The 27,815-nt window shown below is 38.2% G+C and overlaps 1 protein-coding gene across 1 annotated transcript; it reads left to right on the top strand.

Annotated features, from left to right (window-relative positions):
* On the top strand, positions 1–27,392 carry LOC122603286. The gene is made up of 18 exons (XM_043775954.1): positions 1–362; positions 813–871; positions 957–1,088; positions 2,438–2,578; positions 2,728–2,784; positions 3,477–3,571; positions 12,918–13,050; positions 13,148–13,321; positions 13,816–14,006; positions 14,084–14,150; positions 18,031–18,164; positions 18,398–18,464; positions 19,659–19,721; positions 19,787–20,031; positions 20,094–20,220; positions 20,633–20,725; positions 26,479–26,682; positions 26,941–27,392. The coding sequence occupies exons 1-18, from the start codon at positions 14–16 to the stop codon at positions 27,214–27,216; spliced, it is 2,607 nt and encodes an 868-aa protein (XP_043631889.1). The 5' UTR covers positions 1–13; the 3' UTR covers positions 27,217–27,392.
* The last annotated feature ends 423 nt before the right edge of the window (positions 27,393–27,815 follow it).

Genomic DNA, 27,815 nt, shown 5'->3' with positions numbered 1-27,815 from the left:
TCATAAAGGGAGGATGTTATATTCATGGGAGACTAGTGGTAGCAGTAGTAAGATGATGACAATGTTGTTTGGTCGCGTGAGAAACAATTATAACTATAATTATAATAATATAACTGCTGCTGTTGCTCGAAAGAGGAAGAAGAAGAAATATGTGTGTATGATGGACCTCCCGAATGTAATTGGTGGTGTAGCTGGTGGTGTTCATGGTGGGGCGGGGGCAGGCGCAGTTTCCTCTGCAATTACTCAAGTCGCTGTTACTGCGGTCGCAATTGCATCAGGAGCTTGTCTTTCTACCAAGCTTGATTTTTTTTACCCTAAATTCGTCCACCAACAGCCACCTGCTGCTGCTACGGATGATAATGGTATATTTATCAATTCTTTAAATTTTAGTATTTCTTCATTAGGTGAAGTTTGAAAATGGGGTCTCTGTTGGATATGATTATCGTCTAGCTATTATTAATTTTAGGATCAATAACTGATAGCTGGGACTTGTATCCTATATCACTCTATTTGTTAGTGAAATGAAATGAAGCTCTTTTGGTTTAGACAAAGAGTAAAAAATAACTAATTGGAGGAGAATGACAAATCATCATCATCATCATCATGCTGCTTTGTCAATAAATGTGTAGTTTACAGTTCTTTATATAAAAAACAGTATAGTAAGATGAGATTCCTAGTGTACAGTTAGTTAACAAGGATCATCCATCACTGGGAATCCTTTCCTTATATGTAAGAGATTTGGGGCCAACTATTTTTGTCATCAGAAGATCTAGTATATGCTTCACATGGGTACTAATTCCATCTGCATGCAGCTTCTTCAATACTGGATGGAGTGGATGTTACTGGATACCCTGTATTTAATGACCCAAAGGTAATTATCATCTCCTGAGTGGCTTTTACACTCTATCATCATTCATAATTATGTGCTCTCGTAATGCCTAAGTCTCTCAACCCAGGTGCACAAGGCAATTGCATTTGCAAGGAAAGCTCATCATGGCCAGCTTCGCAAAACAGGAGACCCATATCTAACCCACTGTATCAATACTGCAAAAATTTTAGCTGTGCTAGTTCCCGCATCCGGCAAAAAGGTAACCAATTATTCTCTTCCCACAATCTGTAAAACAGATTTTAAATTGTAAGTTCATTTCAGTTGCTTATATTACTGAGAAAAATAGCTAAGCTTGCCATGGGAGATGCTTGCAAATTAGAATTTTGTAGGTAACGAACAAACCGTAATATCAATCTACTACTAGGAAAACATGTTGGGCTTGCACTTTTATCTTAGAAAGTACAACAGTATCTTTCACAAATTTTAAATGTGGTCTGGTTGTTTTTTTTTTCTTTCATCCTTTGATAGCTCTTATCGCTTCCGTTGATGAGTATGGATGTCCCATCAATTCTTAATGTGAAGGTTGTAAAACTCGCTAAGCAGTACTCAAGTGGTTGGAAACCTTTTAGCGAATTGGCCTAGGCCGTGAGTACTTGGGAATTGGAATCTTTTAAATAAATTCAAACGTTATAAATATGTTCATAGGACCATAATTGTTCTAGTATGTCAAACAGATCTCTTTTTTTTTAGCGGCAAATTTGGGTTAGCGGCATCGCCTATTCATGAAAAGAAGTACTGCTGACTAATACATTATTCACAAAAAGCCTTCGATGACTTATCCTGTTATTTTTTCAGGAATACTGATCTTTGCCCGACTATTGGGCCATGTAATCCAGGTTTTGGCCAAATAATCCAGGTTTTGCTCGGGTACTCCATGGTTTGCTTGAGTTTTAGAACAAACTGATTTTTGAGGCTGAGTGGGCCCAACTCGCCTCGGTCGTTGACCAAGTAGCAAGTAACCGTTGAGTACCCAGCCAAGTAGGCCGATTTTACAACACTTATTGTATCACGAAGAGAATAATATATGTTTATTTTGATGTAGTAGTACTCGGCATCGTGCTGCTAGCTGACCACTGTTTCTGGAGGTCTTATAAAACCACATATAAACAATAAAAAAGAGTAATGAGGGAACTTTAGCCCCGGTACCACAGTTGGATACCCATTTACTCACCCCATTTGAGCCATATGATGCCGGTACAATACCTCCATCCTAATCCCCACATGATCTGGGCAACCCGAAGGATCAAACCCGAGTCTTTAGAACTTCACATGTGGTCCTAGGCTTCATTGGTAACGGTTACCTTAAAGAAGTTTTTTGTGCCAAGCGGGGATCGAACTTGGGACCTTAAGATCACCAAGGCCAAATCCTTGTTGGTAAACAACTGATATGTTTTTCGGTTTATGTATTTTCTACTATGAAGCATGTATCAGTGCCCTTAACACATGTAAACAACTGATATATCTTTTTGGTTTCGTTGTAGAAGTTATCTTACTCAAATGGTTAACTGTAAAACTAATCAAAGTGTTTAACTCCCAATTTTACCACAGGCTATTGATACAGTCATTTCTGGCATACTACATGATGTAGTTGATGATACAGGTGAAAGCTTGTACAACATAGAGACAGAGTTTGGTGAAGATATAGCAAAACTGGTATCTGGTGTGTCCAGGTTGAGTTATATTAATCAGGTACGATCAAGTAAAAATAGTTTATGTATTTTCTACAACGAAGCATGTGTCAGTGCATCTTTATATCCACTGCGGTCAATTGATTGGTCTTCCTGCATAACTGGTGAAATTCACGTTGATTATGATATTAATGGCCATATGCCTTGCAGTTGCTACGAAGACACCGTAGGATAAATGTGAATCAGGCCACCCTTGGTTATGAAGAGGTATGTGGATTTGGAGCCTAGAATGTACTGATATTGCTAAGGCTGCATCAAAACATAAAATTGTGGTAATAAACTCTGAACCTGTGTGCTGCCAAAAACATGTGATATAGGAATTAAGTATAATGCCTGTGTAGATAGAGTGATATGAAAACTCTATAAGAACTGGCAACTAAAAGCTATTGATGTAGAGGTATTTGAACTCTTCCTATTTACTTATATATTTTACTACAACAAAGCTATTTGACCTGAACACTTTTATGTGTGATGAACTTGAGGTTTTTATTACTCGTTTTTGGAGGTAAGTTGTTTAAGGGTTGCTATGCACACTTGTTCGGCAAAGTATTAACGTCTTTCATAGAGAGGTTGACATCTCAATTTCTAGATTACAGGATTGGGAAAAGGAAACTAGAAAACTACATAAGGGAAACTATATCAACTAGATAAAACTGGGAACTCAGATCAACCAAGTTATTATCTCTGACATTTAGAGTAAGAACATGAATTACGAGAATAAAATGCATGCGAACTAACAAAAGTTTAAGCAGGTGTATGACAAAAAGAAAACCGTAAATATTCACATGGTGGTTCAAGTATGCTTTTAATTTAACGTGCTTCTCAAGAATCTTGATCTGCCGTTTAGCTGAGATGTATAATATGTATATATATTTTATAGTTTGAATTCCTCATTGTAGGCAAATAATATACGAGTGATGCTCTTAGGCATGGTTGATGATCCACGTGTGGTGCTCATCAAGCTTGCAGATCGTCTACACAACATGAGAACTATGTATGACTTGTTTCTTTACCATATGATAATCATCACACTTGAGTGATTTTATTCTGTTACATCATTAATTCCCTGGTTCATTGGTAATGAAATAAAGAAAGTTCCCCTCTGTGTATTGTAATAACCAATCTGATAGGTATTAACCCGATTACAAGTAAATAAGAGAGAAAGAACAGATCGATAACACGAACAAAGACGAATGAAGTCAGTTGTTATAAGTAAACAACTGTAATTAGAGCTCCAGTAACTCCCAAGTTCTATAGAACAAAACAATAGGCTCATAGGCCTTGTTTAAACAAAGACAATAACCTAACTTGGTTACCAAGTAATTGCTAATAATAATAATAATAAACTAATTATACAAACTTATTCTTTTCTTATGTTTCTTCTTCTTATGGTTGTAGACTTGTCCCCACCACTACCCCAACTTCGGCCAACTTAGTCCATATTGACCTTGATTTGTATCACTACCCTGCCCCAAAGAACCACCTTGTCTTCAAGGTAGAGCTATCATCTAATCCATCCTTTCTCAAGTAGCTTCTTCGACCGGTAACCCAACCCATGATAATGATGTTGGAGTAATGTGTTTACAACCATTGAGGCTACTAAGTTCCAAAGATGGAACCAGGCCTCTTTCTATTGAGCCAAGAAAACTGTTTTATAAAATTAGGAACAAGAATTAAACCCTAATTGTGTAGCCTATAAGGGGGGAGGGTGTTAGGAATAAACTGCATACACACAAACACAAGAACCAGAAAAATAACAAGAAGGACACGAGATTCAACGTGGTATCCCACAGGGGGCAACTGGTTTTTCTTTATTGAATCCTCCAGAAAAATACATGTACAAGGGACATATTTATAGGCTACATAAATTAGGGTTCCCTTTGCTAAACCTTTTCACCAAGTAACCTAACAACACTGGGCCTAATTTAATTAAGGCTGGCAAGGCCTACCGCCTATTAGAAGCTTCTGGACTTGGCAGCGTAACTGAGCCTAAGACAACATACGACCAACAAGCTCCCACTTGGTGTCTCCGAACCTCAAACTGCACCATGTTCGATCTCTTCTATACTTCTGTAATAAGAACTCCTCAAGTTTTTCAATGCGCCCTAGTTTCCCCTGACCTTCTCATCAGATAAGCTAAAGGCCTGTTAAAGCTCCCACTAAGCTTCAACCCATTAGTCACGGCTATTTTTGCCCCTGACTCGTTCTCGGTCTCTATCGGCTCCGACTGAAACAAACTCAGATCCTGAGAAATCCTGAGAACAAATACTCTCCTTTAAAGCAGATAATAAATGGAGAGACTTGGAAAACTGGTTCACTTAACCCACTATCTGGAAACTCTGACGGAAGCACAACACAGATGCTCCCACTCTCACAAAAATCCTTGACTGGTTTCTCTCAACCTTTCCTAGCACGTTCAAACATGAATCTTACCTGTAGCTCTGGGTTTGCCATCTGTAAAGCAAACCTTCTTCTGCCCACGAGATTCCATGAACTGGATTTTGATTTTCTTCTGAACCGGGATGGTCACTCCCTCAGACAATAAATTGACCATATAACGCGAACCCCATGTCTTAGCTCGAGCTACGACTAGAATTCCCTTGATAACTCTCTACTGCCCGTTCCCGAACTTACCTGATGCCATGTTCATCCAACTGCCCGACAAAATCAACAGCCAGACTTGGAATAACCAGGACTTTCAAAGTCCATGAACCGGCTGGAGTTTTGAAACCTTTCACCCCTGCTCATCTCATATCAAGCACTTTATTGTTCGCCGGTCTTACCTTTTCAAAATCCTGAATTTTCAGATTCTGCTGTGGGTAGCATGAAATGAAGCATCGAAATTCATGACCCAGGAATCCACACTACTCTTTACTCACTTCTGTAGTGTTCAGTTCTTTGTTATTTTTCGGACATTGATTTGTAATTTGCCCCGCCTCTTCTGATCATACTTGTTTACAGATTTATCTCTACCGATCAAGAAAACAAAGCCACATGCTTCTAAAGTTTCCTTTCACCTTGCAAAACGAGACGAATACAAAGCCACCTGCTTCGATGGATCCTTACTGCCTGTTTTTCATGCAACACGACAGTCTCTTCTTATCATGAACAAGCCAATCGATGTGTGTTGAAATTTTGATCAGATCTTCACTACCCAGAAATTTTTCTCAACAACCACCAACCAAATAATAAAAAAACAGCAACTCAGCCTCCTGTTTAGTTCAAAGTTGATGATTTTTTTCAGTCCGCTTCTTCTACTCTAGTTGGAATAACTTATGCCTCAAGAACAAGTTGTCCTGCTTTTCCGTTCTTATACTAGGCACAAACAAAAGAATAAAACTTGGTTTGAAGATACCTGATCAAAACAGTCCCGCAAAAAATAGCTCTGAGTCAGCCCCTGCCAGTCCTAAAGAGACCTGAAACAGATCCTGCTGTAAACTGTCTCTTTTTCTGCTGTCAAACACACCCCCTGCTGTCCTGAAAACTAGTTCTCCCTTCTGATAATTCAAGAATCCCCAAAAAACCCCAATCAGCCAAATCAAGCCCTTATTTACTCAACTGAACCCTGATTTGACCAATTTAACCCTAATCTGCCAATCAGCCCTGATCAGACCTGATTTGACGGCGACGACTGTGGTGGCAGGTTTTGGTCGGAACCCTAATCTGGGTGACGGCTGTGTGATCTATGTGAAACCTTGCTCTGATACCACTTTTTAGGAATAAACTGCACACACGCAAACACAATAACTAGATGAATAACAAGGACACAAGATTAAACTTGGTATCGACACTAAACTGTGTGAACTAATCCACAGGGGGCAACTGGTTTTTCTTTATTGAATCCCCCAGAAAAATACATGTACAAGAGATATATTTATAGGCTACACAAATTAGGGTTCCCTTTGCTAAACTTGTTCATGAAATAACCTAACAACACTAGGCCTAATTTAATTAAGGCTGGCTGTCAAGGCCTACCGCCTATTAGAAGCTTCTGGACTTGGCAGCCTAACTGGGCCTAAGACAACATACGACTAACAGAGGGAATGGTACCCAATCAATTAAACTTACCCAAATCATCCTCCAATTAAAACCCTACAACTCACAACTACCAAATATACCCAATTCTTACCCAAATCCTAGGCATAACATACCCAATTCATTAAACTTACCCAATTTCTTTTTTTTTTTGTTCATTTAATTTGAATACATATAACTAAAACCATATAAACATAAAACATAATTCCATTAAAACTTAAAATAAAAAATACTAAAAACACATAATAAAAACATGATATAATACTAAAATACATAATACTAACACTTGGAATAGTCCGAGTCCACAGTACTGTCACTGTCGTTGCGATAAATGTATCGATAGGGTTCAGGAGATCCGGCAGCGTCGCCTGGTTGAGGAGATGCATACTCTTCCCCCGGGTGAGTATGGTAATCTACACGCCGACCAGCGTCATTTAATTTTACTTGCCAGGGTCCTCTCCCAACGTCATTTAATTTTACTTGCCGTGGTCTAGTGTGGCTCTTAACGTAGAAGAGGCGGCGGTAAGCTGGAAAATAATTTGATCCAGCCAATTGATCTTCCCTCGAAGATATACAACATACTCATTTTCGGCAATCCGACCTACAACTTCAATTTGGTCGATTTCGGCTATGTAAGCCGCCTTGTTGTTAGTTACGCCTTGATTCACATTATTTACTTGAGATCTGTGTCTGGCGTCGTTGAGCATGTGGTTTTGCATCATCATTTTAGCATCCCAAACGGTAATGATTGTTTCAAAAATGTGTGGAAGTTGTGGTGTAAAAAATTGAAGTTGTATGGAAGAATATGGTAAAAGATTGGGTAGAAGTGAATATTGTAGTGAGGTTTTATAGTTGAAAAAGGGTTTTTCTTTAAATTAAAGTAAAAGCATGTAGCCGTTGTGGGGGTGGGGAGGGGGCCAACACGCTCAAAGATAAACTTTTCCAACCCAATACTCGGTTTCACGAATCAAACTATACCCGAAACCCGAGTTGAAGCTGAGGGTACTCTTTCCGCCCCCTAAATATATATCTCTTGTACATGTATTTTTTTGGTGGAAAATCAATAGAAAACCTCTTTGCTCTCTGTAGATTTGTTTACACGGTTTAGTGTGAGATACCACGTTAAACCTCTCGTGTCCTTCTTTAGTGTTATATTCTGGTTCTTGTGTCTGTGTACAGTTTTATTCCTAACAAGTGGTATCAAGAGCATGTTGCATGAATTCCATAGTCACCACCTAAGCCGTCACCCAGATTAGGGTTCCGACCGGCCACCACAAACTTCACCCAGATTAGGGTTCCAGTGAATACAAGCCACCACAGCCGCCGTCGCCAGCCAGAACAACAACCGCCTATTAATTTTCTGATTGGTTCCGTCATCGCTGCCCGGATTTACAATTAGGGTTCCAGTGAAGCTGATTTGGGCAGAATTAGGTCTGAATTGGGCAGTTTAGGGTTCCGACGAAATTGTTTTGGGCAGTTTCGGGTCTGATTTTGGCAGATTTAGTTGGGCCGATTAGGGCTTGATTTGGCAGATTGGGGTTTTTTCGAGGTTTTTGAATTAACAGAAGGAAGAACTAGGTTCCGGGCAGCAGGGGCTGTTTCGTGCCTGTTTACAGCAGAAAAACGGAGACTTTGAGGGTGTTCAAGTCTGTTTGTGGCTCTTTTTGCGGGACTGTTTTGAGGAGGTATCTTTTAACGAAGTTTTATTCTTTCTTTTGCGCCTAGTATAAGAACAGAAAAGTAACACAACTTGTTCTTGAGGCAGAAGTCATTCCAACCAGAAGAGCAGAAGCGAATGGGAAAGATTCGTCAAGCATGAGGCTTTGAATTAGGTAACATGCCTCACAAGCCTAGCGGGTGAAAAAAAGGACGTCGAAGCAGGAGGCTTAGTTATTGTCCTTTTTATTTGGTGGGTGGTTGTTGAGAAAGAATTAATTGGGTACCGAAGGTCATATAAAAATTTAGGTCAGATAAAAATTTCAGCACACCTTATGTTGAGTTCTTTGCGGGTCTTGATTGACTTGTTAGTAATAAGAAGGAACCGACATGTTGCATGAAAGTAGGCAGTAAGGATCCATCAAAGCAGGCGGCTTTAGATTCGTCTCGTTTAAGAAAGTGAAAGAAAACATTAGAAGCAGGTGCCTTGTTTTCTTAGTCGGTAGAGATGCATCTTTCAACAAGCATGATTAGAAGAGGTGGGAAATTTTAGGAATCAATGTCCGAAAAATAACAAAGAACTTAACACTACAAAAGACTACAACTAAGACGAGGCGCTGAGTAGTAGTGTAGATTCCTGGGTTGTGGATTCATTGAATGCTACCCACAACAATGATGCAATGCGAAATCTGAAAATTAGGGATTTTGGAAAGGTAGACTGGCGAACAATGAAGTTCTTGATGTGAAGGGCATGGGTGACATAGACTTGAAGACTCCGGTGGGTTCTTGGACTTTGAAGTATGTCCGAGTTAAGTTCACAAATCGGCAGTGTAAGGTTATCAAGGGAAATCTAGTCGTGGCTCGAGTTAAGAATAGGTTCACTTTATATGGTTAGTTTACCGTCTCAAGGATTCTTCATCCCATTTCAAAAGAAAAACAAAATCCGGGTCACAGGATCTCGTAGGCAGAAGGTTTGTTTTGCAGATGGCAAACCCGGAGCTAAAGGTCACATTCAGGTAGAAAAGTTCAGAGAAACCAGTATTCCAGTATTCCAGGTGTTAAAGTCTCACTAGTTGATTATATGTTTATTTCGAGTCGGTGGGAGCCGGCAGGGACAGAGAATAAGTCAATGTTTGTGACTGATGCATCGAAGCTCAATTGGAGCTTTAACGGGCCTTTAGGTTAACTAATAAGAAGGCCGGAGGGCAACTAGTACGTATTTAAGAACAAGATGGGTTCTTGTTCTTGTTAGGCCGCACCTTATAAGCTTCCAGAGGCGTGCGTCCATTTGCCGTCCGACGCGGGTTTCTCCTCAGACGCTAGTAGCACCGGTTGCGTCTAGGAGGTTGCTTCCGAAATCAGACGCGAAGGGAAGGAGAGAGGTGGGTCCGAAATTAAAAAAAACAATTTTTTATGCAACGAAGCATAAAAAATTTGGATGGTCACTGGAGCAAGATGAGGAGGGAATGCAAAGAGTTTGAGGCAATTTGGATGCAGTTGATTGCACATCCCAGGAACGAAGATGATGAGGAATATTATGCAACGGCGAATCGGATGTATCGGGAGAAGCATGGGAAGAGTTTCAGATATGAGCATGTCTTCAGGCAGCTTCTCTTTGTTGCGTTTTAGATTGTTCTGGATTATGAAGTAGACTTTGTACTTTTATTAAGTGTGTTTTAGTTTGAATTATGTGTTTTGTTTCTACTTTCATTGTAATGTTTTTAAGTATTTTAATAAAATAAGTCTACTTTAAGAACATAAGTTTATTCATAATTTTAAAAACATTACAAACTACTTAAATAAAAACATACAGCATAACATTAAAAGAGCCTACTTATTTTTTCTGGGCATAAACTACTTTGGCAAAGCTGATGAACTCATTCAAGATCATGATCGCACAAGCAATTTCTACCACAGATTCTTTACACTTGTCAAACTTCCTCTGCAAATAAGTAAAGTATTGACACTCAAGCTCAGTACAATGGCCCGTCTGTATATACTTTATTTGTTCTTCACACCATTTCTTTTTCGCTTGAAGTTTTTCACCAATTTCAACAAGGTCTTCTTTTAACTTTTGGTGGTCCAGGATATCAGCCATTATACTGTCATCACCTTGATCGACAGTCATTAGTGGTTTTAGGTTAGGGGCATTTGATGAAGAAGCCATTGCAGATGTATAGAATTTTGAGTTTTGAAATGAAAGATCTGGTAAAGAGGCAATATTTATAGCCTGAAGTCAAAGACGCTCCTCCAACGTTCAAAATTCGAAATATTTACAATTACAGTCCCTCCAACGTTCACTTCAAAAAATTTACAATTACAGTCCCTAAAACGGCCAAAAATTTCAAAATATTTACATTTACCGTCCTTAACGGCTACCTACATTATCAATCTATAAATAGCTACCCAGAGCCTTAACCAGTTTCATCACCATTCCACTCAAAATATTCTACAAACTTGTTTCATCTGCTTAACTCACTCACCATTCCAAATGGCTTCATCATCATCAAAGACAAATGTTCACCGACCCCGTCCCACTCAAGATGAGATGAAAACACGAATCATGGCGGATGTCAAAGAGGACACCCTCCTTCAAACGGAACTTTATGGGGTCCTGGGTTACCCAAGGAAGAAGAGACAACAATGCGACCACGCCGTTCCTTATGTGGAAATATTATGAAGGCCCATGCTGGAAAGACTTAACTTAAGGCAAGCCATTTCACTGGTAAGAAACTCAACATACCTTCTCTTCTTCTCAGCATGGGCCTTCATAATATTTCCACATCAAAAGAAAAAATATTTCCAAAATCATAATGTAAAAGTGTAGGAGAATCACGACCATACATCACCTTAAACGGACTCAAGCCAATAGTTGGTTAATAGGACGTATTATACCAATATTCAGCCCACGACACGTCATCGAACCCACTCTTTTGGTTTTCCAAAAGTAAAGCTCCTCAAATATGTTTCCAAGCTACGATGCACCACTTTTGTTTGACCATCGGGTATTTCTTTTGAATGGAGTCCCCATATAATTGAACATTTCTTTCCAAAAGTGACTAACAAAGAATTTGTCGTGATCAGAAATGATTGATTTAGGAATCCCATGCAACCACACTACTTTATTGAATACCATAGCTACTTGAACAATTCTTTCCGGAAGTGACTAACAAAGACTTTGTCGCCATCAAAAATGATTGATTTGGGAATACCATGCAACCGTACCATTTATTTAATGAATACTATAACTACAGATGTTGTATACAGGTGTTCCAAAGGAATAAAATGTGCTCCTTTGCTCCGCCAATCAACAACCGCTAAAATCACACTATACCCACCTGATTTTGGAAGCCCGTCAATAAAATCCATGGTCAACTCTTCCCAAATCCGTTTTAGTAATGATAATAGCTGTAACAATCCCGTTGTCATAGATTAGAATACTTGTTGATTTGTTTCTTTGACACGTCACATACCAATAAAATTTTCTGCTCAGTCTTTTATGTACCTTCATGCCCCCCACCCCCATGAATGTCGCGGAACAACCGTTTTGCCCCCTAAAAGTAATAACCCGTTATACCGAAGAATCCCATTACTAACCAATACCCGATCACGTAATTTTGTCAACTCAGCATTTGTAAGGAACTCAGACTGATTATTAACACACAATTCTGAATTCTGCAAGAAAAGTAAGGATCACCAAGATTACGTTTAGGCCCTTGCCCGTATATTTTTGTTTGTTTGGAAAGCCCATATATTCTGGTCTATGTAATTGTAAATTTTTATGTAATTGTAAATTTTGAGTTGTACTGAGCTTAATAAACTCAGTAGCTACAGTCGTGGTTTAGTTCACACATAGTGTGAAATTCCCTTCTAATTCCTTAACCATGCCATGATTTCACAACCTGTTGAACGGAAATTTTCTGACCTTGTTTTCCCGCATCCTGTCCTTGCTTTATTGCCTCGTGACCGAATGTCAAAGTCTGTAGCACAGTTTCTATAGCAGCCAAACGGACATCGACACTAACAGCCCGGTCTTCAGTCTCAGTCCAGAGCTTCTGAAAGGCGGAATCAATATTAGTCAATTTTCTTGCCACTGTTGCAGTACCCACAGGGTGCAAGATCAAGGGCTCTGATACACATTGATAGGTATTAACCTTAACCCAATTACAAGTCTATATGAGAGAAAGAACAGACTCATAATATGAACAAAGCCAAGTGAAGTCGCTGTTATAATCAAACAGCTGGAATCGGAGCTCCAGTAACTCCTGTAGAAGAGGACAATGTTCAAGACCAGCTCACGTATGGCTCATATGTCTTATTTAAAGACATTAACCTAACTTGGTTTCCAAGTAATAGCTAATAATTCTAATAAACTAATTATTGCTGCTGCCCCAACTTTGGCCCACTCATATTGACCTTGATCCATATCACAATAGAAGTAGATATATACCCATTTTGTCCAATAAAAGAAAGGTCCTTATAAATTTTTGATTGAATAGAAAGTATTGGGCCTCATCATGGCTTTGGGCCTTTGGGCTGTTACACATTTGAAACTTCATTTTTGTGTTTGCTAGGCATGTTTCAACACTAGATGATAAGGTTATTGATTGCAAGTCCTTAATTTTAAACACACACTCCCTTGCTTGCAGTTACGCTCTGCCCTCTGAGAAGGCTAAAGCTGTAGCACAGGAGACTTTGGTTATTTGGTGTTCTCTGGCTTCCAGATTGGGCTTGTGGGCTTTAAAAGCAGAACTTGAAGACCTCTGTTTTGCAGTTCTTCAGGTCAGTAGTATTTACATTGTACAATTAACTTTGATGATGGTACTTGAGTTGTTATCATTTGTTTCATATTCTGAGGCGATCTAGTAACTGTGTGCAGCCTCAGATCTTTCGGCAGATGCGATCTGACCTGGCCTCCATGTGGACGCCCAACGGCAAGGGAGGCTACTTGAGAAGACTCTCTTCTAAAAGCATCTCAAACATGGAATCAAATGGAAGGTGTTTAACTCCTGATTGTGAAGCATCAATTTATGAGGGAGTAGTTAGTATGCAGGTAATTCTTCACAACAATTGCAGCGGATGTACCTAAACAGGCATAAACCCTAAATCTTCAATAAGCAAAGGATAAAATAATGAAATTAAAGAGTACATATCTGCAATATTATTATTGTTAGAACACATGCAAATATGCAATGATAGAGTCCAACTGGTTTTTTTGATCTCTGTAGCAACATACTCTAGTCCGCTATAGTAAATAAAATGTTATCTGTATTTTAACATTTCACTCAATGGTTACGGTGGAAGCACCAAAGTTTATAAGATAGAAGAGCAGGGACCTATCTGAAAGCTCCAACTAGATTGAAATCGTTATACAGATCGTCTATCCTATGCATACCAATTTCATTTGTTCTTTTGTATTTTTGTTTCTTTTTTAAATTTGTAAATGCATTGAACTTGCGAGTATTTCCTACAGTGGTACAAAGGCTGCTTGACATCCAATATGATTATTTAGGATATGGCATTGGTAACTTCTTTTTCAACCCGCAGGATCTTTTGCAGGCTGTTCTTCCTTTTGATCTCCTACTGGATCGAAGAAAGCGAATTAAATATATCCAGGATCTTGTGTCATGCTCGGAGGTCCAAACAAAGCCAAAAGTTGTGAGAGATGCTGGAATTGCGCTAGCATCTCTGGTTGTTTGTGAGGAAGAACTGGAGTGCGAGTTGTTTATATCCACCTCGTAAGATTGTGTCAATAGATCTTTAGCCTTCAGTCTTGTATTCTCCACCTTAACTTTTTGTCATTCTTAATTTGCAGGTATGTTCCTGGAATGGAAGTGATCTTATCTAGCCGCCTAAAAAGTTTGTACAGCATCTACAGTAAGGTATAATTAGTATCCTATTCTATCTGCTGAATACAAGAATTAGGTTACTGTGAGGCTGATATGCACCAGATTCAGATACATATCATAGGCCTGGGATGTTGTTAGGAAATTTGAGCAGGTTCTGATTGAATATACACATACAATACCGAATTAATCAACAAGAATGAAGAACACAAAAGATTTAGCGTGGTATCTCACACACAATCTGTGTGATCTAATTTACAAGGGGAGTGGTGTAAATAGGTTTTTATTATTGAGTGATCCACACAATACATGTACAAGAGATGATAGAATGCTACAACTAAGGTGTACCAAAACTTGCTCTCCAAGTTTAAGTATAACAGAACCGGGCCTAAGTAATGAGGTTGGCTGCTCAACCTAAACAAATATGGCCTCATGCCTTTAGAATCTACTATTAGTATGTAGCCTTTTAGTGGGCCGTAGACAACAATACGCCAACAATCTCCCATTCGGTGTCTTCGGACCTCAAATTGCACCATCTTCAATCTCTTCTGTACATTTGTATTAAGAAATCATCCTGTCCTTCAATGCGCCTAGTTGCCCCCAGTAGAGTTGGCATATCGTGTCTAACACGTCACAACACGAACACGATAAGACATGAACCTGTTAAGGCTAAATACTAGCACGACATGATAACTAATGGAGTCAATTTTTTAAAACACAAACACGACACAATACTGACAGGTTACACCATTAGAAACCAGAGACCTGTTAACAAAAATCATAAATTTAAACAACGAAATTGTTAAGGAACCTGCTAAGGAACCATAGTTGTCAAAAGCAAGATTTTCTTGCGCCTAGGCACAAAGCACTTGCGAGGCCCAACAAGGTCGTTTGGATACGCAGACAAGTTGATAATGTAAAAACGGTGCATATAAGGGATGTAGAAACCCATTTTAAGGATATGGAAACCTGTTTTGTGAAAATCAGTTTCTATTCTTTTTAGGTCTTTTTAATAAGACGTTGGCCGACTTATATGGATTTCTAGTTTATCCATCAAAGAAACTAACCATGTTTTTATCATCACGTTATTGTGTTTATATTTTCTTTTATAAATTAAGGTTTAAATTCTAATGTTCATCATTTCTTTCCTTTTGTATTATAATATATATATATATATATATATATATATATTATTAGTGAAGAAATCAAGTGAGAACCAACATATATGGTGAGAACCATGAGAACTATTAAAAAACCATCTCTAAGGGCTTTGCCCTTAGAGTTAAGGGTTACGCCCGTACCGTATCCAACCGCCACCATCTCTTGGATCGCCGCCCATCAAATCCATACCATTCCCATATGCGTCCGATGACAACCCCTTTAGAACTGATTAGAAAACGTCCGTACTGTTTCCATACGTTTTCTAACACGTAACCTATATGAATTTTTACCAAAAATAAAAAAAAATTCTATTATTATTATTTTTTTTGGAATGGATTTTTGTTAAAAGAGAATGAAAAACAAAAGAAAAAATCAAAAATTAAAAAACCATACAAAAAAGGAGAAAGAGGGAAGGAAACTAGTAGTTCTTACAGTTCTCTCCATATTTGTTGTTCTCACATTAACCCTACCCTATTATATTATATATATTTAGACTTTTTTTATTTTGAGAACTTTTATTTTTTGCAAGAACCATGAGAATTCTTAAATTATGAATTGGATCACATGTTTGTTTTGTTCATTCACTTGTGAAATGATATAAAAATGTATGTTGTAGAAGAAACTTTCTTAAGAAACCTTTAAAGTAGCGTTTTGTGAACTTGTGAATGAATTTGTTCACGTTTTTGTTCACATGTGAACAAACGGCTATACATAAGGTTTTGAAATGGGTTTAGGAGTTCTCATGGTTTTTACCAAAAAATGTGGTCCAATACATAATTTAGGAGTTCTCACGGTTTTTACCAAAAAATGGGTTTAGCTATTTATTTAGAGTAACATTACTCCATCATAGATGCATGTTTTGTATTTTGGAAAGAAGATGTTCTTCTAAAAAAATATATCTATACTACTATATAAAAATTATACTCCCATGTTGAAAAGTTAAGAATTTTGGGAGATGTGAAATTACCATTTTACCCTTAATAAATTAACTTGCACAATCATTCCATTATCTTCTAAAAGATATTCACTACCCTTTTAAATCAAAAATTTTCATATCAATTATCTGCCGCCACCAACGGTTGCCGCCGCCGTCACCATCCGTCGATGCCACCACATCACTATGCCGCCGCATTGCGATGGTACCATGCTCGTTTCAACTTATGAATAGACTTATAGCGTACTAAAATTAGTTTATTTTTTGAACTTCAAGAAAAAATGAGAATATATATCATAAAGACATAGACCCATATTCCCGATGCCTTTTTTTTTTAATTACTTTTTTGTTTTGAATGAATATTTTAAAAAATGTTGTTCCATTATAAATATTATTTTAAAATTGAAAATGATGATATACTTTCGCTATCATATGTACATCATTATTTATGAAAAAAAACCATTATTTAGGATAGCGCTGTCAATGAGTTTTAGTTGATGGGTCAAAAATCTCTGAACCTCACCCACTAAAAGTTTCAGAACAGGATTTTTAACCCTGACCCACAACCTGTCAACCCGAACCCAACCTACCAACCTGATATAAATCGGGTTAATGTGTGAGTGGGTTGAGTTTCGGGTTGGTAGGTCAAATGGGTTGGTGCAGGTCATATGGCTTGTGGGTTGGCGGGTGGACTTCAGATCAAACAGGTCATAATGGGTCGTGGGTTGGCAGATTGGTGGGTTGATTTCAAGTCAAATGGGTCATGGGTTGTCAGGTTGGTGGGTGAAATGAGTTGGTTGGTCGAAAACTTTATTTGCTGCCGAAGGCTTCTTGCACATAATAGACAAAGCATCTATGATTTCCTTCCCGGTCTTTTCTTTCAAAATGTTGGATGCAACATCCTTTGATAATGTCAACGGAAGAACTGCCTTAGCTTTCTTATCCAAAATTTTCCATTGGTCTGGTTTTATATTCTCCAGTCTTTCACCCGACAATACCACGTCCAATTCCATTTAAACTAGAAAATCCTCTAACTAGAATCTTTCCCATTGAATTTTTCAATCTTAATCTATTCGTCTTCTGTCATTACAATGACTAAACGAACAATCTGATCACAAAGAGAACACGACGGGACTCCCCAAAGTCGACTACTTATTCACAAACCCAAAAAAAAAATTAATTTGTCAAATCGAGCTCTAATTTGGCCAATTGAACCTTATCTGTCAAATCCGATTTGGATCTGCCCAAAACTATTTTGCCCGGAACCTTTCAGAAACTGACAGGCGACGGCGGCGATTCTGGCTGGCGGTGGCTGATGTAGTGGCTGCAGTTATGACTGGCGGCGGCTGTGGTAGCTGATCTACGACCATCCCTGTTCGTTATACACTGCTTTCTTTGGCTCATGACTCATAGGAAATAGCATCAAGTACGAGTGATTGTCAATCATTCAATCAAGGGTTAAGTACAAAAATTGCTAAAACGTGTGGGTAGAGTTGTGTGTCGTTGTGAATTATTTATTACCTGGTACCTGAAAATCCTATCATGTACGAATTTTGAGTGGCATACCCTCTCTCCTTTGAATCTACACTGACGACCTATACATATCTCAACATCCTTTCATGCAATTTCAGCCCAGCGAAACTGATTAAGTAGAATGTTTTTCAAGTAGCTTCCCTTCAAATGATTTTCTTACTGTAAGCATTGTAAATTTTACAGGGGCATGGCCCATAATCAATTGGAGTGGCACCGTTAAGGTTTTGTTGTCTAATGTCCATTGTTGACCTAGTGTTGGCTTGTATGCTAACATCGTTTTTCCCCCAGATGAAGCGTAAAGATGTTGGTATTGATAAAGTATATGATGCCCGTGCTCTGAGAGTGATCGTTGGAGATAAAAGTGGAACTTTACATGGACAAGCTGTTCGGTGCTGCTACAGTCTTCTAGATATCATACACAGGTTTATAATCATTAGCATGCCTAACTATATATTAGCTATTGATATTAGATTAAATATCTTACTAGTCTGGATGTTGTATTCATGTAGAACTTATTGTGATATTCAAAGTATGTCTAGACAATGATTCCTACAAAAATAATGTTCATTCAGTCTATAAATACATGTAAGATCTGTAATATAACATAAATGAAATTGTCTAAAATTGGGTTCGCCGTTCCTTTTGCTTTCTGCAGGCTTTGGACGCCAATTGATGGAGAATTTGATGATTACATTGTCAATCCAAAACCAAGTGGATATCAGGTTAGGATGTCTTCTCGTATATTAGTTATGTTTGTTAACTTCTCGAAATGTCACACGCTGTTATCTTTGCATTATGTAAAGATCACGCAAACAAAGTTTTGTGATTTTAATTTATGCAACATGTTTCATAGTTTATTTGAACACGTGTTTCATTGAAAGTTGATGGAAGTTATACTATATGGAGAACCAAAAGTTTTTCTTTACATACATGTTATATGTTACTTGTTCTTGCCAACACTAAAAGACGAGTCAATTGTCAATATGAATAATGCTTTAACTGGTCAGTGAAGTCGGTAGGTGATAGAATCCGAAATTCAAAGTAGCAATGGGATAGTTAAGTCCGCCCGATTCGAAAGGGGCTATGTCTCCCAATCAAAGAACCTAGATAAAATAGATAAACATGAACTTCCTCCAAATGTAAACTTAACTTGCTATTTAAATACTAACAACTAAAAGACGAGTCAATTGTCAATATGAATAATGCTTTAACTGGTCAGTGAAGTCGGTAGGTGATAGAATCCGAAATTCAAAGTAGCAATGGGATAGTTAAGTCGCCCGATTCGAAAGGGGCTATGTCTCCCAATCAAAGAACCTAGATAAAATAGATAAACATGAACTTCCTCCATATGTAAACTTAACTTGCTATTTAAATACTAACAACTATCGATGCTAAAAGTCAGCCTGACCTTCTGGTTTCTTGCCCATTAACTGTTCTTTCCCATTTATTTTTCTGCTTAACAACATTAATTGGGTCTTTTGACCTTCTAGGATCTTATCAGTAGGCATCTTTTGTTCGGTGATCAAGGGATGACAAGTATCATTTGGACAAGTATGAGGGAGTTGTTGCTTTAGTGTGTTTTATTAAAGATTTCAACAATTGATCATGAAATTACTAAATTGGTCACACAGCCTTGCCTATCAGTGATGAGACCTGAACCCCAAGCTTAACAAAAATCGGTACATTGGGCAAGGAATGATATCCTGCACTATTTTTGAAAGCTAATTTATTTTATTTGGTAATTCTCATGAGTTAATTTTTATGTTTTGATTTACTATATTAGATTTTGTATATTTGAATTTCTTTTTGTTATGCTGTTGGTATTAGATATTGTGTGAGTGTGTGAATAATGTTTACACTTATGTATTCCTCTTCTCAATGGCCACACATTCTGACTCTTCGACTCGTAATCCCAGTCTCTGCACACTGCAGTGTATGGTCCAGAAAACTCTCCAATGGAATTCCAAATAAGAACCCAGGTAGGTACAGTATTGCATAGCTAGTGGACAAGTAGTTCGATTAGCTGACTGTAACATGTTTGCAGAGCATGCATGAGTATGCTGAGCATGGAGTTGCTGCACATTGGCTTTATAAAGAAGCCGGAAATAAGTTGCCTAGCAAGAGCAGTGTAATTGATTCTGAGATAACTTTGTCCTCATATCTTTCAAATGACATGGAAGAGAAGAGTTTGCTTGATGATCATGTGTTTCAAAAGTACAGCTCCCTAAAAGCAGGACATCCAGCCCTTAGAATAGAAGGAAGTCATTTGCTTGCAGCAGTTGTCATCAGGTATTTTATCTCTGGTTTATGTTTACTGCTCAATAGAATTTTTTGTAACACTTTCAATTCAGAGTGGATGAGGATGGAAAAAACCTGCTCGTGGCTGTCAGCTTTGTACTCGCCGCTTCTGAAGCAGTTGCAGATAGAAGATCTTCTCAAAGAAAGCGGTGGGAAGCTTATGCAAGATTGTACAAAAAGGTTATATATGCCTTACTCACAACACACTCACTCATGCGTACACACAGATGTATATGTGTATATCCAATGCATTATACATATACAATATATAATTTAATATTTTGTTCGTTTGCTGTTATATAGAGTATTTTTGCCACTTCAGATAAATTACTGTATATGTGGCTTATCTTCTGATCCGCATTTGGGGTTTTTTTGTTCTTATATGGTTTATGGTGGTTTCTTAACTCTCTTTATGCACTTATGATTTAAAATTCACGTGGAATTATTTTAGTTGCTATAGAATATCTAACGAACAAGGGACTTAGTTATTGTGTATAAACTTCATTAGATACTTTATCCCGATTGATGCCTTCTCTATATCTAGTGCACGGGAATCGATGCAAGTTTACTGAATATACCGAACTATTCCCAGGTATCAGATGAATGGTGGTTTGAACCAGGGCACGGGGATTGGTGTACCTGCTTGGAGAAGTACACCCTCTGTCGAGATGGTATTTACCATAAGGTATGTGTAATGTTCTTGATTTCTTCTTTTGGAGTTCACCCTTGGAACAATAAGGTAGTGTACAAATGCTATCGTCAAGGTTTTCTTTTTTGTTACGGCTCTTATTTAGTTTGTTACATTCATAAGAAAAAGTCTGCTTAACATGCAGATAGCTCACCCTCGCTATCTAGCACATACTAGGTGGTGTTATCAATAAAAACCCAGTAAGGATAAGGATGTGGTTTAATCCATAATAAAAAAGATAAAAGGTGCAAGACTCAACCAAAAGAGTTATACAAGGAGTACCACAGACTATCTATGCTGTACGAGTTTGGTCACATGTAGCTAATCCGCCAGCATGTTATAAATATATCGGGAATAAGTATTTGACATCATTTTTCTGTTGTACACGTGTTATAAGTCCCTCTAAATAGTTGAAAAACATCTTAGGATCCTGATAACCAATAACTTTTTACTTTAGTAAAATGTTATATTGAAGATAATTATCATGAGCTTAGGTGGCAAGTTGTGTGGCACTGAGTTGGATGGTAGTCTTTGACTTAGTTTGAGCTGTTTTAGCTATTTTACTTAGTGAACAAGAAGTGGTCTATGTGATCCATTTAATAGCTTATTTTATGTTGAACGTTTTTCCTTATTTCTAGTTTTTGGAGTAGTGGGTAGTTCTTGTATTTCCATTATATATGTAAATTTTGAATTTGAGTAATATATCCTAGAATTTCTGATAGAACCCTAAGTTGATTTGATTGATTAAAAATTAAAAGATAACACATAGATGCCCTATTCGAGAAGGGTGGTCTCCAAGTACAAGGTATACTACCTTAAACTGATAATAAGATCATTCACTGCCTTCAAAACAAAAAACTGAAAATACTTAAAAGGGGTTTGAACGTCCTTACCATCCCATTGTCCGCTGCTTCTTCTCCCTCATCAGAAACCTCAAGGAGTTTGAACGTCCCTGTTATACAACGATATCCGGGGTCATATTTATCCCCACATCGAAAACACTCCGACTCCGCTAGTATGAACCGGCCAGCATCAGAAAGATGGGCTTCAGTTGGTTTCTGGGCCGTAGAAATCGAGGGTAATAGGTTGGAAGTTTCTGATGGTTTTGAAGGTACTGGTTCTGTTTTGGCTGAAGAATATGAGCAATCTTGGATTCAAACTTCATACTGATACTCATAGCCTTGTAAACAGTTCTCGGTTTGTGGATTCTGACATCAGCTTTGAGATCATCTTTGAGACCATTGAGGAATACTCCCAATAGGTAGTGTTCGGGCCAATTAGTAACCGTTTTGCAAACTCTTGTCGGTGTTCTTTTATGAGCAATCTTGGATTCAAACTTCATACTGATGCTTCACAAATGTTCATCGGGGTTTTGGAATTCAGCAGGTCTAAAATTCTTTTGAAGGACTCGAACCAACTGATTCCAGAACTCGATATCTTGATCTGCAGCAACCCAGGAATAGAAATCTAAAGCATCACCCTCCAGATGGATGGTAGCGACATCAAATTTCTCTTCTCAGGGATATTGTAATACCGAAAGTACTTTTCGGCTTTTAACACCTACCCTCTCGGGTCCTCGATGCTGAAGGAAGGAAAATCAATCTTGTTATAAGGAGGGTTATGGCGTTGATTTCTCCCTGATGAATCTTCATCATCAAATTTGCTAACCTCCCTCCAAACTTTTCTTTTTCTTGTCACGTGCTTTGAGAGAAGCAACTTCAGTTTGCAGAGGTTCCATAGAGGCTTTCATAGCTGCCAATTGGACTCAGGGATGTTGGGTTTGGAATTGTTTGGGTCTGGGTTATTTCGGGTTGGAGGAGCCAATTTGATTTCCCGGCAACAGAACCAAATGTTAGAACCCTAAGTTGATTTGATTGATTAAAAATAGAAAGATAACAGATAGATGCCCTAGATGCCGTGTTCGAGAAGGGTGGTCTCCATGGAAGACTGTCCCAACAGGCTCGATGATTGGATAGTGACTCCGGTTGTTCAAACCACCTAACTGCGACAAAAAATTGTCGCTTAGTGGTGATCGCCGCAACTCTAGGCACAAAATTGCTCACATCAGTAAGGTTTTTTTTTCCTTTTGGTGACAGGAAACGTGAAATGCAGTTGACAAATGTTTATCACGTGTCTGGGATAAAGAAAAGTTTGCTCTCGTTTCCCAATTAACCGAGGAAGGAAACTATGTATTGTTTGGGTCAGAGAAGGTGTTGTGTTTAAGGAATTCGTAACCAGTTTGATACCCATATTGAAAGGACACAATAAAGAAACAATGTATCTATTATCAGCTGAGCACGCCTATATAGAGAAGACAAAGGAGATTCAGAATATAGATTGGTGGCATTGTCGTCTGGGACAGTTGGTTTCGACAAATTAAAGATCATGATGGAGAAAGGCTTAGTGACCGGGTTGCCCGAGGTCAACAAAGAGATTGTATGTGTCAGGTGTGAATATGGTAAAACACACCAAGATAGCTTCCAATCATCAAGTGACTGAGAAAAAGAATCGCTCGCATTAGTACACTCTGATGTTTTGGGGCCTGCAAGCAAGGCATCTATAAATGGGATCACGTATGTGGTGACTTTCATTGATGTTTTTCAAGGTTTGCATAGGTATATTTCATGAAGGAAAAGTCTGTTGTCCTTGCAAAATTGAAGGAGTTTGAAGCTAAAGTAAAAAGGGAAACAGGTCACAAGATAAAGTGTCTTCGATGTGACAATGGTGGGGAGTACATGTCTTACGCGTTTGACTAATACTTGAAAGATCAACGAATAAGGCGGCAACTCAGTTGCCCGAACACACCACAGCATAACTTGAAAGATCAACAAATGGGTTGCGACCATGAAGTTAGACATGGATGCATTGGTTCAAAGTCAGACCTGGGATTAGGTCTCTAAACCTGCTGATGTTAGTCCTGTTTGGTCAAGTGGGTATATAAAGCCAAACAACGAGCTGATAGATCGGTTGAAAGATATAAAGCTCGAATAGTGGCTAGAGATTTTTTCGCAGCAACATGGTCTTGATTACGAAGACACTTTTAGCCCCGTAGCGAAGATCACAACGGTACGTGCACTAATCTCTTAAGCAACTTCTAAGGGTTGGAACTTATGGCATATGGATAGTCATAACGCCTTTCTTTATGGTGAACTTGATCACACTATTTACATAACTCAACCCATGGGATTTGAAAGTCAAGATCTCCCTGAATATGTATGTATAAGACTAGGTTTTATATTAGAGGGTGTTAATTGTAAAAGTATTCATTATATATACATCCTATATAATCCCTTTTAAGATATACAATAACTACAAGCTTTATAGGTGCGACATGTCTTTCAGGAAATCAAGTTTTTCATGCTCGAAAAAAGCATGTTGAAGTAGATTTTCACTTTGTTTGAAAATAGGTGGGAGAAAGAAAATTATCTATACAGTTCATATCCACATATGACCAGATTGCATACGTCTTCACGAAGCTACTTTCCGCTGCTCGATTCCTCGACATAAGATCCAATCTAAAGGTCGCTCCCGGCCTTCGCTTGCGGAGGGATATTAGACTAGGTTTTATATTAGAGGGTGTTAATTGTAAAAGTATTCATTATGCATACATTAATACAATAAAAACTACAAGTTTTATGGTATGCAAGTTAAGAAAAGCTATTTATGGTTTAAAGCAATCTCCATGGAAGTGGTTTGGGAAGATTGCGGGGTTCTTTCAGCAGAGTGGGTACCTATTAACCTCTTCTGACTCAAGTTTGTGAAAAAGTTGGATGAGCAGCAGGTAGTGTTTATACTTGTATACATAGATGATCTCATAATTTCAGGGGATAGTGATGAGGAGGTTAGATTGTTAAAGGAAAACTTGTTTGTTCACTTCAAAATGAAGGATTTGGGGGCGCTTAAACATTTCCTGGGTATGAGATTAAGCTATACAGGTGGTGGAATGGTGTTGCACCAGCATAAATATGCGTGCGATCGTGCGATCTGTTGCACAAATTTGGGCAGGCTTTAAGCTTGCAGCAGCCCCATTCGACACAAATGTCAAGTTATATGCTGGTGAAGGCAAAAAGTTAGGTGATCCTTCGATTTATTGTAAGATGGTGAGGAGCTGGATATATCTCACCTTGACAAGGCCCGACCTTGATTTTGTAGTTGATGTACTCAGCCATTTCATGCAGGATCAAGAAAGCCGCATATGGCAGCCATGAAAGGAGTGCTCAAATATTTAAAGGCAACGGTTGGAAGTGGCATTCATTATGAAACCAATGCAGAGCCCAAGCTAATGGGTCACTGCGATTATGGTGGGCATTTGGACAGCAGCAGGTCTACAACCGGGTATGCTTCCATGCTTGGTGCTATATCTTCTTGTTGGAACCATGTCATTATCGACAACGGGAAGCTGAGTGTCGGACAGCAGCAATGGCAGCCCAAGAGTGTGTTTGGTTGATCTGCTAAGGAGTTCGAACCAGAAGGTTGACTATCCCGTTGAGTTGTGTGACAATATCTCTGCAATCAAGCTAGTGCAGAATTCTGTGTTTCATGCTCGAACGAAACACATAGAGATGCATTATCACTTCATTAGAGAGAAGGTATTAACGGGTGAAGTGAATCTGAAGTATGTTGAGTCTCAAGAACAGGTTGCAGACGGGTTAGCAAAAAGCTTGGCTCGAACTCGGTTGCTTAAACTAGACAAGGCTATGGGAATGAAGGAATATGATATTTAGAGAATATAAATATCATGAGCTTAGGTGGCAAGTTGTGTGGCAGCTGAGTTGGATGGTAGTCTTGGACTTAGTTTGAGTTGTTTCAGTTATTTTACTTATTAAACAAGAAGTGGTCTACGTGATCCATTTAGTAGCTAATTTTTTGTTAGAACGTTTTTCTTTATTTCTAGTTGGCAGAGTAGTGGCTAGTTCTTATACTTCCACTATATATGTAAGTTTTGAGTTTTAGTAATATATTACATAAATGTTCCCAAAGTCTCGCTTCCATTTTTTCTTTTATAGCATTCTTTGTATAACCAGGCGTGTGTTTCATCAAGTTCGTGTCCCACTTCATTTTACATGTTATGCTAAATATCCATTTAAATTCCCCTATCTGAGCTTTTTCCACATTATGGTCGATACTGCTATCTTTCTAAGTCAATTAAGAATGTCTCAAGTATTACTTTAGCTTATCTTGGAACCGACTTAACATGGACTGTCAGAGAGCTTCTATTGTTTGTTGGGAACAACATTCCAGATCACCAAGTATCAATTTCTGTTATCCAGTGAACTTATTATATGTGCCAAAGGTAAGTGAGAGCAATAAAGAAGACGAGCCATGTATTTATGTAATGCAGTAGTGTGGAATTGTGTAGAATTGTGTTTGTTTATTTAGTACGAAGAGGAGTGTCTGGTTGTGGGGTTAGGTGATCAAGGGTTGTGATCAAACCATGGGAGGATCCAGGGTCTTACATCTTTTCTTTGAGTTCTACGACATAAAATAAATGCTTTATATAATATCGATTAGAGGTAGCCGTAGTTTTCTGTTATGTCAGCAACAAGAGCAAAAAGAAAATTTATGACATTGTGTGACCAGAATCGGCTAGTAAACTTATTTTTTGTAACTATAAGGCCATAGCTAGGAGATTTTTTTGTCTTTTTTTTCTATCTCGGGTGATCCCTTTTCCCTCTTCATCCATATGTTGTATGAACTTTGAACTTTGAACCATGCACATATCTATACTAATTGCAGCCCTTGGTGTGCAGCAAGATCAATTTCAGCGCTTGTTGCCAACGTTCATTCAAGTTATTGATTTATCTGGAGCAGAAGAAAATGAATACTGGAATGTTGTGTCTGCTATATCAGAGGGGAAACAGCTTGACTCTGTGTCAATGAACTCAAGTTCTTCCGAGAGTTCAGCTTCAATTTCTGGATGGTCTACCCCCATGGAAGCTGGCATCAACAACAAGGTATGTTGGACTTCATCCATGCATTATATTACATTACATAAATCCAGCTGGGTTCTCCATGCAGTCTTAAACAAGTATGATTGGGTCTGGTGCTAATAAGTAGATGATACAACCAACAAACCTTTAGCCCAGTGATGTCAAGCAGTCAAGGTGACCTAACATTGGTTCGAGTCCCATTAGGGACAAGGGTGTATATAAGGTGTGGTGTCTTTTCCAATAAACTTAAGTAGATGACGACATGATGTATTCATATTTTAGGTGCTGCTGTTGAGGACAATGCTTCAATGGGAGGAACAGTTGCGGTCTGAGGCAGGTTTCCAGCAATCGAATCTTGTTAATGCGAATCAGTTTGGGGAAATAGCAGTTGTATGCTGGCCAGATGGTGAGATCGTAAGGTTGAGAAGTGGTAGCACAGCTGCAGATGCTGCTACCAGGGTTGGACTTGAAGGCAAGTTAGTTTCTGTAAATGGTCAGATTGTGCTGCCTAGTACACAGCTTAAAGACGGCGATGTTATTCAAGTCAGAGTTCGATAAATTTGTATTCTATATTGGAAATACATGTATATATTTTGTAAATTGCTGTGTATCTTAATCCTAAGATCTAGTCTGGCCTGCCATGTTTAATTTCGTAATTAGTTGGTCATTGTTAACCTTATACGTGTACATAATCATGAAACAATTTTGCTGCCATTGAAGCAAATTTCATTTCATATTTCACTTTTTAAGTTCTGCATATACTTTAACACCGGTCTTTTACCACTTGATGTACATGGCATCAGGTTTGGGTTTAGGGTAGTTAAAATGACCCTAGCAGCCTAGATGATTTAAAATGCTACATTAGCATTATGTCATTGTACCCAAATCACTACTAACAAACCGGCTTTAATGATTTAAGATTTTTGCTTTAGTTTCTGAATGCAGTTATTTTGATGAAAAAAAGTTTGTTATGCTTAATACTTTTTAGTTTGATACGTCTTAATTCTGCCTTTTATTCGACTAGTCTAATTTTTTTATTTTTTTTTTTGCCAAATTGCCAGAAGCTCAATCTGTTGTGGTTTTGAGTTTTGTAACTTTCGAAAATATGGATTTTATTAAAGAATTGACCCGAAAGAAGAAGGTTTGTGATCGAACTA

This window comes from Erigeron canadensis, chromosome 6 (genome assembly GCF_010389155.1).
Source record: "Erigeron canadensis isolate Cc75 chromosome 6, C_canadensis_v1, whole genome shotgun sequence".
In the NCBI taxonomy this organism is placed as follows: Eukaryota; Viridiplantae; Streptophyta; class Magnoliopsida; order Asterales; family Asteraceae; genus Erigeron; species Erigeron canadensis.
This window is presented reverse-complemented; position numbering and strand designations above follow the sequence as displayed.